Raw genomic sequence first — 12,466 nt, forward strand, 5'->3', positions numbered from 1 at the left:
ACATTATTGAGTTTGTAAATATCACAAGGACGCAACTGTAAAAAAAAAAAATGTTTTAAATGATATAAGAAATGCAAACACAATCTATAATAAACATTAGAAAGATAACATGTCTATTCAGATATCCAAGGCATTTTCTTTTATGTAACAGTGAGAGTTTTTTGTATAGAATCACCTGTTGTCCCTGAGTATTGATTATATGATTCTAAAATTGTATAAAAAGGGAGAAGACAAGATGCCAAGTTACAGCAGAACACAAAATGAAGTTCTTACTTCTACTTGTGGTTGTCGGTCTTTGCTCTGCCCAATACAATCCATATCTTAAGTCTGGCAGAACTTCAATTGTCCACTTGTTTGAATGGCGCTGGGATGACATTGCTGCAGAATGTGAGAGATATTTGGCACCCAATGGATTCGGAGGTGTCCAGGTAAGAGCATCATTGTTGGTGTTTATTACTTATTAGGAAAATAGTAATGGATAAATTGAATATTTCTGACTGTTAGCAGAACAATAAGACAACAGCGTGTAATTTTATAAAACAGGTTCAACATACCTCCTATATCTTTATACAGAAATGTAAAATTATAACGTGGGTGGTGTGAATAAAGTTCTATGACACGGACATCCTCAAATCTGCATTATATAATTTACACTGGCTGTATTGCATATATGGCATCACATACTAGTATATAATGGTACAACCCAATATTTATGAGTCCTCAACATTCCTTTCAAGCCTTTCCCCTATTTGCATCGGGTGTGATACGCTTTAACCGGCATTCTGGATGCAGGCAGTCAGAATACCGACCACGGCATCCCGATGGAGAGAATCCCCCCCCCTAACCCTCCCTTCCCTTAGCCTAAACCTGAACCTCCCCCTCGCATGCTATCCCTCCCCAGCATCCCTTTGCATCTGTTATGTGCTTCATCCAAGTCTTCTTTATTAAATTGAAAATGTATTTTATGCAGGGACATTAATAATAAAATATTTAGCATCATTTATATACTATTCTGAAGATTTAGTGCTGTAGACTCTTGCTATGGCCCATAAACATGACTAGATGTGTGCAGTAAATCTTAAAAAATAATGTAAAACTGAAATGAAAAAATTGTGAGTATTTTGGACAGTAACACGTTTGTCAGGACCCTTTACTATTGCTTTTAGCCACAGATCAGTCCTCATACTCCGATCCTTTTAGAGCCGTATGGTATGAGTCACATGTCGTGACTTAGTCACACCACTACTGGTAGAGACTTTTGTACCTTTTTCCTAGATTATACATGAAAAATGTATATTTGTTGCTGTGATTTATAGACTCAAGATCACATTTATTTTGTTCCTAACCAACTCACCATTTTTTCATGATTCAGAGATAGCACTATTGGGGAGATTTATCAAACCTAAAAGGACAACTGGAGGTGTTGCCAATAGCAACTAATCAGATTCTAGATATCATAGATCTGTTCTATATAGCACGCTCTATAAAATGATAGCTAAAATCTAATTGCTTGCTATAAGCAGCAACTCCATTTGACTTCTTTGGAAGGTTTGTTAAATCTTCCCTTTTGTTTGCCTTTTGTATGCTTTATTTCTTACATTTGTTTACTATCTGTTACTGCTGTTTTATTACAGGTCTCTCCTCCTAATGACAATTTGATTATTACCAGCCCAAATAGACCATGGTGGGAGAGATACCAGCCAATCAGCTACAAGCTGTGCTCTCGTTCTGGCTCCGAGCAGCAATTCAGAGACATGGTCACCAGGTGTAACAATGTTGGGGTATGTCCTTTTGATATTTCTCTTATTTCACAGTGTTGTAAGTCAGTGATGGGGAACCTTTGGCACTCCAGCTGTTTTTAAACTACACATCCTAGCATGCCCTGCTACAATTTTGCTTTTTGGCCATGCTAAAACTGTAGCAGGGTATGCTGGGATGTTTAGTTCAACAGCTGGAGTTCCAAAGGTTCCCTATCACTGTTGTAAGTAAATCATTAAAAAAAAAGGTTTATTTTAACAAGCTAAATAAAAGTTTTTAAGAGTCAGTCATACCATATTCTGACAAAAATGACTGAAATACCGGGCTTTTTCCCAGCATTTCAATACCTTATGCTTATCTGGACCCCGCCTGACCCCCCTTTCACACAGGCAAGCAAATTGCTGGGTGAAGCAGTTCTACCTGGTAATTTGCAAATCAACACAGGTATTTCTTTTGTGTGAAAAGGTCAACCCGGGTCGAAATTCCTGTGTGAAAAGGTCAACCCGGGTGGTAAATTCCTGGGTCGACCTGTGCTTATTGGCATATTACTGGGTAGAAGTTAACCTGGTAATATTACTTTCTGTCGGGGTATAACAAAAGAAGGCTCCATGACAGTTCTTTCTGTAGGGATTAGTTTAATCTCTGTTACCAAATCATCAATGGCATTATTTATTGAATTACCTCTAAACTAAGTGGTTTACACCATGTTGCATGTGTAATAGGGTCCAAGTTTGCTGATGTTGCCGGGATGCTGACTGATCTCTGACTTTTTTTTTAAAGTGGCAAAAATTTACAAGGCAATACCATACTTTGTAAATGATTGCCGCTTTAAAAAAGATATCCTAGATCGGCTTCAGTGGCGTTTTAAGAGAGCAGGAGGCCCGGGTGCAGCCTCCTCCATTCGGCCCCCCTATCTGCCGGCAGCGCTGAGAGTCTGAGCACTAGAGCGCTCAGACTCTACTGCGCATGCGCAGATCTCCGGGAAAATGGCGTGGTGGCCATTTTCCCTGAGATTTCTCTACTGCGCATGCGAAGAACTCCGTGAAAATGGCAGCTGAGCCATTTTCACTGAGTTTTAAAACCTCTGTGGACGTCGCCGCGGGACTCAGGAGGGAGTGAGTATTCAGAAAATGGGTGCCGCGTGTGCGGTGAGGGCCACCTCTGGACTCAGGGGCCCGTGTGCACCGCATACACTGCACCCATTATAGAAACACCAGTGATCGGCTTGCATCACGCATTTACGTCGAACTCAGACCCTATTACATACTGTATGCCCCCTTGTGTAAATATTCTAGAAGGCCCACAAACCACAAGTAGGAGTTAAATATATATGATGTTATTTCACAGCAAAATGGGTAACTAACTTGTTGGTAAAAATATGCTATGATAGTTCACAGGCCATTAAGCTTGAGAGTAGATGTTTCAAGTACTTCTAGATCACTTTTAAATATTCACAGTTTGTAAATGAATTGCCACCAATTGTGAATCATACGCACTTATCCCATACCAGCTAAGGCCTACATAATTTACTACCTGCGACTACAGGTTGAAACCAGTGGAAAAAGCACTTTGCTAGACCGCCCCTATAAAGTAATTATATTTTTATTTTAGAGAAAATGCAACCTGAATAACTGAGATGTAACTTGACGACCATTAACCCATTGACCTGGTGTACCCCCTTTAGGTAAACATCTACGTTGATGCTATCATTAACCACATGTGTGGAGCGGGAGGTGGCTCAGGCACCAGGTCCACGTGTGGAAGCAGCTACAATACTGGTACCCAAAGTTTCCCTGCTGTACCATACTCCAATCTGGATTTTAACGATGGCAAGTGCACCACCTCAAGTAAAAACATTGAGAACTACAATGATGTTAATCAGGTGGAGTATTTTATATTCTAAACATTAAGGAGGAAGTTGTAATCATGATAACACAAATAAAACCTAGGCATCCTTTTCAATACATGCAACCCAAATCCTAAGGGACCACACAGTTGACCAAACTAAATTACTTGTTTGATTATATTAAAGTTTTGCTCCATAGAGACATTTATTTCCATTATACTGTAATAATATTAAAAACAAATAGTTGCGTTCTCATTTCTCTCGGTGGTTGTTTTTTTTGGAATTATTTTATTTTGAATGAATCAGTTGACTAGGAATTATGTATTACAGTATATTGTTGGAAAAAAGCAATGCTTTTAGTTATAAAGAGATGATAAGGTAGCAATAGCCTCTTGTATATTCAGTCCATTTGATAATTTAACTCTCTGATTAATTATTTTTTCATTTAGAATAAAATAATTAGCTCAGATGAAGCAAGATTATGCAACTATAAGAACATGTAGCAAGTATGCACATACTGTAACAATATACATAAAATAACAGTTGTGTCTATAAATGAATCTGTAAAACATACAGTAAGGGGTATAGGGGTAATTCAGACCTGATCATAGCGGCAAATTTGTTAGCAGTTGGACAAAACCATGTGCGCTGCAGGGGGCAGATATAACATGTGCAGAGAGAGTTAGATTTGGGTGTGGTGTGTTCAAACTGAAATCTTAATTGCAGTGTAAAAATAAACAAGCCAGTATTTACCCTGCACAGAAACAAAATAACCCACTCAAATCTAACTCTCTGCAAACGTTATATCTGCCACACCTGCAGTGCACATAGTTTTGCCCAACTGCTAACACATTTGCTGCTACGATCAGGTCTGAATTACCCCCATATTCCATTACTGTCGGATCCGTTCCAACATGCATTTGTCAGAATGGATCCGACAAGCCCTATTCAATAGAATGGCCAAATCCGACTTTCGGATTTGAGCCTAATCCGACTGTCTGATTTGTCCGGTGTCCGTGCAGCTGCTGTCAGCAGCTTCCTGTGTGTAAGATCACAGAGACGCAGGAGGGAGCCGCACATCACTCAGCCGTGTAGCCCAATGCCGGCCGGGGAGCGCTGCAGTAAGAGAGCTGCCTGGACGGGGGGACGCTTGTCATAAGGTACCTACCTGCCCTGCTGCCCCTAGCCCACAGCCCCACGCCTGTTAGCCCTGCCACCTGCTCCTCCGTCTCATCTCAGTTCGACTTTTTTTAAAGTCTGATTGAGATTGTCAGAAACGGGGCCAAAACCTGTTGGATTTGCCCGCGTTTCCAACAGAAGCATGCGGATCGGCGGCTATTCCACCGATCCACGTGTTTTCCGACAAGTCAGGAATTACCGGCTTGTCGGGGAGAAAAACAGCCCCTATTGAATAGGTCATAACCCCTTCCGACCTAAATTATTCGGAAACTGCCATCTTTCCGACAAGACGGCAGTTTCCGACTCTTATTGAATATACCCCTATGACTCCTTACTGTACTTGGTCATTTCTGTGAACAACTTGGTAATGATAGTAAATAATGATGTGAGCTATTGAGGGTATTACCAACTCCAAGATGCCTAAGAGGCAATGCATAATACTGCTTAATGGGATCAGTCTGGAGTATGCAGCATCTTGCAGTAATTTAATCATGTAAACCTGTCCACCAATAAGATTCTAGTTTGTACAAGGTGCTGATATAAGCTTGCTGATCTATAGGTGAGGAACTGTCGTCTTGTGAGCCTCCTGGACCTGGCATTGGAGAAGGATTATGTTCGTGGAAAGATTGCTGACTATTTGAACAATCTCATTAGTATTGGAGTGGCTGGATTTAGACTTGATGCTGCCAAGCACATGTGGCCTGGGGACATCCTGGCTATTGTCAACAGACTGAGCAACCTGAACACTAAGTGGTTCGCCAGTGGATCTCGTCCCTTTATCTTCCAGGAGGTGAGAAGTTGAACATGTCATTAAATGATAAAGTTTCTGAATTTTGGATTCTTTTCCATTTTTTTGCAAATATGTAGTAATGTAAAAAATATACATAAATATGAAATGACATGATTCGTAATATTTACAAAATTACATGGGTAGAAATAAGTGAAGTTGCTCCAAATATTTATGACAACTGAATTATGCAGTGCACAGGCCAATTCACAAAGGCACAGAGTTCCAGCAATACAGCATTAACATTCAAACATTGTAGAAAATAATGAAATGTATAAATATGACACTTGAAATGTGTATTGTTACATTTGTGGGTATTTACCTAAAGGAAGTTATTCTAACAAGGAGGCTATTTCACAATGAACAATGGGGGTCATTCCGAGTTGATCGTAGCTGTGCTAAATTTAGCACAGCTACGATCATGACCTCAGACATGCGGGGGGACGCCCAGCACAGGTCTAGTCCGCCCCGCATGTCAGTGCCGGCCCCCCCGAAGAAGTGCAAAGGCATCGCACAGCGGCGATTCCTTTGCACTTCAAGAGTAGCTCCCGGCCAGTGCAGCATTAGCGTGCTGGCCGGGAGCTATTCTTCACTCACAGCGGCTGCGTGTGACGTCATGCAGCCGCTGCGGCCACTCCCCGCACAGGCCGTCCACGCCTGCGTTGGCCGGACCGCGCCCACGAAACGGCGGCCAAATGCCGCCGTTTCGCCCCCTTCCGCCCATCGACCGCCTCTGCCTGTCAGTCAGGCAGAGGCGATCATAGTACAGCGACGGGTGGCCATGCGCCGGCGCATGCGCGATTCTGACCCGATCGCTACGCTGCAAAAAACTGCAGTGTGCGATCGGGTCAGAATGACCCGCTATAGCTCCAACTGAATGTGGTCAGAGAAATATTTGCACTTCTCTTTTCACAGCTGCTTTCATGATGTTGATAGTACAGTATGGTCCTTAGAAGTTCTTCTGCAAATGCATCAACACCCCCTATGTACCTAAAGTGAATTAGAAACCACTTGCAAATTTGTTGCTTGCCTATATTTTACAACATTTTTCAAATACGAACCACCCCAGAGATCTGCCCAAATACAGTCCATTATGTCAACATTCTGATGCAGCTCAATTCAGTGTCCACAAATTACAGTAGGTAACTTAGAAAGTATACTTAATGTTTGTTTATATATAAAATCCAAATAAAAAAATAAAGATTACTGTACTTTGGAGGGTTTCTCATAAAAGCAGTAACAACTTTTATTTGCTCATAATATCAGCTTAAGTCATATTATTTAATTTTTTTTAGTCTGACATCAGACCTTTGTCAAGACACTCTGCATTAGTCAGGAAAAACAAATACCAACATCATATATATTGACATGCCATATCTACCAATCCTAGCAAAAAAATAAAGGCCACCTTTGTTTGAAATAAGTGAGTCTCCGCTATATACTTAGTAGATATTGGGCCTAATTCAAGTTTGACGCAAAAGCAAAAACTTCCTCTAATGGGCAAACCCATATGCGATGCAGGTGGGGCAGATATAACATGTGCAGAGAGAGTTAGATTTGGGTGGGGTGTGTTCAAACTGAAATCTAAATTGCAGTGTAAAAATATAGCAGCCAGTATTTACCCTGCATAGACAGTGTGATCGCTATTCAAACTCCGTACTTTATAGAAATCAGTATGAAGTCCAGAGTTGATGGAGTCTCTTACTCATCCTCTTTTCATTCAACTCAGGAGCACCCTTATTTAAAATAGGGGAGTCCCCTCTTTTAAAAAATGTCACTCCTTGGTGGTTATATTCTAATGATCTCCTGTGAGCATTAGTCAATAACATCCAGCACTGTAACATTACTAGCAGGACCTAAGGTGGGAGATGGATCTCTCTGAATCATTTGTTTGAAAATGGAGAGTCCACTCTTTCAAAGTAAGTGCTCCTACACAACAGAAAGTGTAAAGAAATCCAAAATGGGATTGAATGCCTGCATCACCCCATCCTAGCTTTAGTAAACTCCTGATGTCCTCATTTGATGCACTAATAGTATGACATGGTGTATGTTTACTAAAACTTCTAAAATAAACAAGTAGAGGTATTGCACATAGAAACCAATCAGGAGTGAAAATAGTGGTGAATAAGTTTAACAGCAAAATATGTGTTTCTGACAGGTGATTGATCTCGGTGGAGAACCTATTACTGCTAGCCAGTATTATGGAAATGGATGTGTAACAGAATTTAAATATGGAGCCAAACTTGGAAATGTTATCCGCAAGTGGAATGGAGAGAAGATGTCATATCTAAAGTAAGTCCAGGGAACATATACATAGTTTAAACATGTACAGCATTTGACATTATATGTATCAATGTTTTATCACTGTCTTATCATCCAGGAACTGGGGAGAAGGATGGGGTTTCATGCCCACTAACAGAGCCTTGGTGTTTGTAGACAACCATGATAACCAAAGAGGTCACGGTGCTGGAGGAGGCTCCATCCTCACCTTTTTTGATGCTCGGTAAGATTAATCTCTAAACAAACGACTCACATTTGTTTTTGTTGTTGAAGTTCTTACTATTTTAAATTTCTGCAGCTTGTACAAAATGGGAGTTGGCTTTATGTTGGCACATCCCTATGGACTTACACGTGTGATGTCAAGTTATCGCTGGACAAGAAACTTTGTGAATGGACAGGTACAGTAAATAAATGATTTGATTGCCTTTCACTGTAACAGTATATTTGTTCCGTCTGTCCCTACAGTATACCAAAGAATCCACTCAGTTGAATACCACTTCTTAGTTACCACCACTTGTCTGAGTAATTTTGTCCATAGCGTAGACAAAGCCGTGCGCTTAAAAAATCCTTATACATTCCATGGTTTATTGGTTCTATTCACTTCTCTATAGGATGCGAATGACTGGATTGGGCCACCTGCCAATTCTGATATGTCAACTAAACCAGTCACAATTAATGCGGACGCTACTTGTGGCAATGACTGGGTCTGTGAACATAGATGGCGTCAGATTAAGTGAGTACTTAAAGTGTACATAGTATGTTAAGATGTATACTATATTGCTCATTTTTAAGTTATACACTTGTACATAGGGTTCGTTTGTATGTGACATATGGATTGTAACAAGAATGTTCTTTGTGTTTTTAGAAACATGGTTATCTTCCGTAACACAGTTAATGGTCAATCACTCACAAACTGGTGGGATAACGGCGGAAACCAAATTGCTTTTAGCCGTGGAAATAGAGGATACATAATCTTCAATAATGAGAGCTCGTGAGTGATGTCTCTGTCAATATGTACTTGTATGTTACACGATGATCAATGTTTGTTTCAGCAATAATTTAATTATTAGTTTCCTACCATGACTATATACATTTCTTTAGACCACTATTCTTCCTTGCTTTTCCTCAGACTAAATTTAGTTATTCTGCTACCTTCTGCAAGTCCAAAAGCTATTCAAATGTTCGGCCCCTACTGAAAGTTGGATCTGAAGCTAATTCCCATATTTAATCTGGGTCACAAGAATCAATGTTTAAGAAATGCCATGTCATTTTACTCAATAACATGGATTAGCATTGAACGCGAAGCAGTTACAATACCACTAGTCGGGATCCCGGACATCACAATGCCAACGCCGGAATCCTGACTAGCAGTGAAATACTGCTGACTGAATCCCGGCACCGCAGGCTTTTCGCCCTCTATGGGTGTCCACAACACCTATAGAGGGAGAATATAACCTGTGAGTAGCCCCGATGCCAGCATTCTGGTGGCCGGGATCCCTCTGCTGGTATACTGGCGGCCAGGTTCCTGGTCGCTGGTTTTACATACTGATCCCCATTGAACTGGTAGCCTACTGTTTTCACATGATCTTTCAGGTTTCTTCTAACACCCATAACTTTTACTACAGATTGTTCTGAAGTATTGTAATTATCTTTTTGTTCTACACATCTGTTCGTGTCTTTAACTTTACGTTACAGTATGTAGTTTAATGATTCTTTTTTCCAAACTCTTTATCATAAGACTACAAGACTCATTAATGTCACATTACTGTTTCAGGAATATGGATGTCACTTTGAACACTGGACTTCCTGCTGGCACATACTGTGATGTCATCTCAGGGCAGAAAGAAGGCACACGTTGTACTGGCACACAGATATCTGTTAGCAGCACTGGCTCAGCTCGTTTCACAATCAGCAGTTCAGCTGCAGACCCATTCATTGCCATCCATGTCAATGCCAAGTTGTAAATAGTTGATTAGTGACTATCACTAATAAAATCATTCAGTCAATAAAACTTGTTGAACTTTGTCTTATTTTCTTAAATTCTTTTCCTATTCACAGAACAATTAAAATTATAATGAGACAACTTGAGTTGCTGTCTCATACACATAAAATGTCAGTTTTCTTGTACCAAATGCCAAAATGAGTGGTATTTACTTTATTGACAGATCTAATGATGTTTATAAATTGTAGTTTGTATATAAAATAGACACAATTACATTTAATGACTTGTGCAGCAGAAAAGTTAGATACATCACTGAGGGTAAGGCATGCTACGTGTTTCAACCTTAACAAACGTCATGTCACAATTCACAAAATGTTTTTGCCTTTCTTATACTGTATGGTCTGTGGTAAATATTAGAGATGTGCACAGATAATGGCATGGGAGAACATAGAGCCAGCCCTAACCAATTTGAGGCCCTACTGTAGGGAATATTTTGTTTGGTACCCCCTAGGACCACACTAGTTCTGCTTCTGACCCAGAAGCACAGATCACAGCAGCAGCCAGTAACACCAATCACCCTCACCCATAGCAATCCTCATCTACAGAGCGATAGTTAGACATTTTGGTGCCCTGTCCCAGCAAGAGCATTGGAAACCCCCCTCCCCCCACCCCACATATTTTTAAACAGTAACAGCATGCACAGAAGGCGTGCACTCTTTAAAAGTACTATGGTCTTACTGGGAAGAAGCATTGGTCACACAATAGTGCCCACAAAATTGAAATAACACCACACTGGTGCAACCTTATTCACATTACATCACACAGTAGTGTCCGTTATTCACATTACACCACCCGTTATTGGTCCTGTTTGATATTACACCACATTATATTGCTCGTTATTCACATTACACCACACAGTTGTACCTTTTATACATGTTATGCCACACATTAGTAACTCCCCTTATATGCATAATGCCACAAAATTGCCCCTTACACATTACGCCATGGCTTATTAATGCTCTTATGCATATAATGCCACATAGTAATGGCCCTTACACCTTATGCACACACATTAATACACTCCTCCTCCCCACACACACACTCCCTGCACAGCACTCACCAGGCCAATAAAACTGATTTCAGCCACAGTCTGCTTGAATATTGATATTGAAGTCACCATGCTTGTGGTTCTCACTCTATGGTCAGTTTGAAAAAGCAGAAAAGGGGCAGAGTGCACCATTACTTTACATTGCAGTGGGTGAAAAAGCAGAAAAGGGGCAGAGTGCACCATTACTTTACATTGCAGTGGGTGCCCAGTAATTACAGATTACCGTGACTGCTGGTTCTGCATAGAAAACACCTCTTTGCAGGGGCACCAGCCACACCGCCATAGTTACAGCCCTGTTACGTGCTGTAGTTACGGTCCTGCTCATCCAGCACAGCACCCCTCACACAGAACCTATCTGCCCTCTACCAGCACAGCATCCCTTGCCTAGCAGTGCAGATTACAGCAATATCCGTCACCTGGCCAGCACACAGCACCCCTCAAGTCAGCAGTCAGCTAGGCATTCACTTCTCCCCACTCCATTGTCCTTGTAGCTGCCGGCTCAGCCTTTTATTCTTCCACCCAATCAGAGCTTAGCTGAGAGCTCTGATTGCACTAGGATGCAAATGCAGAGCTGCTGCTGTGTCAAGCTTACTCTGAGCTGGCCCTAGGAATTCCAAATGTCCTAGGCATTTTCCTAGTTTACCTATGTCTAGGGCCAGCTCTAGGAGAAGAGTTAATTGATACTTTTAAGATTATACTTGAGTAGTATACCATACAACTGATATTAATGCAAAGGGGAGGGGTCAGTGGTGTGCTTAGAGGGTAAAGAGAGAGAACCAGGTACTGGATGTCTAAAGGTTTCAGCACACATGGATCACTGTTAGAATATAGCAGGCTGAGCTCATGTAGTAGGGACAATAAAACACTTGTGATTGGATGCATTGAAGTACAGTACTGAAGAAATGTACCGAGGGAAGCAGAGGACAACTGCTATATGGAAAGGAGGCTGGAGATATTAAAGATTTTGCTTAATTGTGAGATCACTGGAAACTATGCAGCGGAGCATGTACTGAATTCTGACTGGAGAAGCTTAGCAGTAGCAGAGGGGCTGATGCACTTTAAGTATGGATGCCAAAAGGTTGTCTTGAAACTTGAAAGTCCCATTCACCACTCCTTTTCTGGCTGCTGTATTTTTTGGCAGCTTCTGACTAAAAGACTTGCCAACTTTTCTGTGGGTCTGAAATTAGAAACACCATGGTAGGCCTTTGTCCAGAAGTGAAATAGTATGAGAAAGGCATCGATTGTAATTCTCAATGTTATACAACCTGTTCATTATGAAGAGGATTGTGTTTTACACCAAACAATGGCCCTCATTCCGAGTCGTTCGCTCTGTATTTTTCATCGCATCGCAATGAAAATCCGCTTAGTACGCATGCGCAATGTTCGCACTGCGACTGCGCCAAGTAACTTTGCTATGTAGAAAGTAATTTTACTCACGGCTTTTTCATCGCTCCGGCGAACGTAATGTGATTGACAGGAAATGGGTGTTACTGGGCGGAAACACGGCGTTTCAGGGGCGTGTGGCTGAAAACGCTACCGTTTCCGGAAAAAACGCAGGAGTGGCCG

The 12,466-nt window shown here is 41.2% G+C and overlaps 1 protein-coding gene across 1 annotated transcript; it reads left to right on the plus strand.

The window, feature by feature from the left end:
* The first annotated feature begins 238 nt into the window (after nt 1–238).
* LOC134956896 (pancreatic alpha-amylase-like) lies at nt 239–9,839 on the plus strand. Its single transcript, XM_063938767.1, has 10 exons — nt 239–428; nt 1,635–1,781; nt 3,443–3,640; nt 5,343–5,573; nt 7,729–7,862; nt 7,951–8,073; nt 8,149–8,248; nt 8,462–8,583; nt 8,716–8,841; nt 9,625–9,839. Exons 1-10 carry the CDS (start codon nt 261–263, stop codon nt 9,812–9,814), a joined length of 1,539 nt encoding a protein of 512 aa, XP_063794837.1. The 5' UTR covers nt 239–260; the 3' UTR covers nt 9,815–9,839.
* The last annotated feature ends 2,627 nt before the right edge of the window (nt 9,840–12,466 follow it).

This window comes from Pseudophryne corroboree, chromosome 9 (assembly GCF_028390025.1).
Source record: "Pseudophryne corroboree isolate aPseCor3 chromosome 9, aPseCor3.hap2, whole genome shotgun sequence".
In the NCBI taxonomy this organism is placed as follows: Eukaryota; Metazoa; Chordata; class Amphibia; order Anura; family Myobatrachidae; genus Pseudophryne; species Pseudophryne corroboree.

Bases quoted from the DNA above. Each gene is read 5' to 3' on its own strand.
- LOC134956896 (XM_063938767.1), top strand. From the start codon at position 261: ATGAAGTTCTTACTTCTACTTGTGGTTGTCGGTCTTTGCTCTGCCCAA. The intron at 1,782-3,442 runs GTATGTCCTTTT...TACCCCCTTTAG, and splicing joins CCAGGTGTAACAATGTTGGG to GTAAACATCTACGTTGATGC. The intron at 8,584-8,715 runs GTGAGTACTTAA...TTGTGTTTTTAG, and splicing joins CATAGATGGCGTCAGATTAA to AAACATGGTTATCTTCCGTA.